Below are 1,179 nucleotides of genomic sequence, written 5' to 3'. Positions count from 1 at the left end.
CTCGGCGAGGGAGTCTCTCTCCTACCACGAATCCAACACCGAATTTGCGCTTCTTTACATGGCAACTGTAGTAGACGTCGCAAGACTTCACGCTTATTTTTCCTTGCCCCGTCCATCGCATTTCTTGGATGGCGGTTATCTATGTGATTCGTAAAAGTAGAGTTACAATTCTAGGGTGTATGTGAATGTACATACATGTGTACACTTTATGTGTACATAAATGAAATCCCAACAGCAATATTTGCGTTGCTAATTTGGAATGTCAGGCAGTCAGTATTTACACATTTACATATTTAAATTTTTGGGTTTTGTTCTTTATACAGTATCATATGGCCATATCGATGGCTGAGTGCAAGACCGACCTATCTCGACAGCCAGTTCGAAAACGCCCTATCCCAGAAAACTTTTCAAGAACGCCGTTCTTCATAATTTGATTGAAGCAAGTTTCAGAATTTTATTGAAGAACGCCCTATCTCAAACGAAAAGGCATTGACAATGCGCTGAGATAGGGCGTTTTTGAACTGGCAACTGAGATAGGACGTTTTTGAACGGAATTCTGAGATAGGGCGTTTTTCAATCAAATTCTAAAAGAGGCCGTTCTTCAAACAAATTCTGAAATAGGACTTTGTTAAAATTTTTTTTTAGGTAGGGCGTTGCCGAAATAGGTTGATCTTCCACTCAGCCATTGATATGCAGATGAAAAAATTTAAGCATACCACAGAAACATTTGATTTCGTTGACGGTTGCACAACTATTCCATCTTCATAGACGACATTCAAATCTTCTAGCGTACAAGGTTTCTCAGGATCGCGTATAGTCCTAAGCGCATCTGTGTGGCAAACATTTGTATGTATATAGTAATTATTAGCGAAGAAAACGAAATGTTAGTTAAACTTACCGTAGACGGTTTCTTGGAGATCGGTTGCATTTTTGTAGCCCAACTCCTGCAGCAACGCATCCTCCCCAATGGGAATGGCTTCGTTATTCAAGGACATTTGGCTAGTTTTCTGTGCAAGAATATTATCTATAGTACCGACTGCCTGGCCGTTCGCAAGCGTTGTGTTACTACCGCTTACTGAATCCGACTCTGACAGTTTCCTTCTGATGAATGATAACATTATCAATGCGAGTGACATGAACTAATACCACTTAAGCTAATGGCCAAAGTGCCACTCGGCT

The 1,179-nt window shown here is 40.5% G+C and overlaps 2 protein-coding genes across 2 annotated transcripts in view; one reads left to right on the top strand and one right to left on the bottom strand.

Annotated features, from left to right (window-relative positions):
- Nucleotides 1-641: 641 nt before the first annotated feature.
- LOC108370684 (MIP18 family protein CG30152-like) lies at nt 642-1,173 on the bottom strand. The gene is made up of 2 exons (XM_017626064.1): nt 899-1,173; nt 642-829 (listed from the first exon to the last, which is right to left on the bottom strand). The coding sequence occupies exons 1-2, from the start codon at nt 1,134-1,136 to the stop codon at nt 642-644; spliced, it is 426 nt and encodes a 141-aa protein (XP_017481553.1). The 5' UTR covers nt 1,137-1,173.
- The window catches only part of LOC108370683 (MIP18 family protein CG30152-like), a 2,087-nt gene continuing 2,065 nt past the window's right edge, over nt 1,158-1,179 (top strand). Inside the window, exon 1 of the mRNA XM_017626063.1 lies at nt 1,158-1,166. Coding sequence (XP_017481552.1) covers nt 1,158-1,166 — 9 coding nt within the window. The remainder of the gene's footprint in view (nt 1,167-1,179) is intronic.

The sequence above is a fragment of the Rhagoletis zephyria genome, unplaced genomic scaffold (genome assembly GCF_001687245.7).
Source record: "Rhagoletis zephyria isolate East Lansing unplaced genomic scaffold, Rhagoletis_zephyria_1.1 Rzeph_scaffold_04396, whole genome shotgun sequence".
NCBI classification, from domain to species: Eukaryota; Metazoa; Arthropoda; class Insecta; order Diptera; family Tephritidae; genus Rhagoletis; species Rhagoletis zephyria.
Note: the sequence above shows the minus strand (reverse complement) of the source record. Positions and strands in the feature narration are given on the sequence as shown.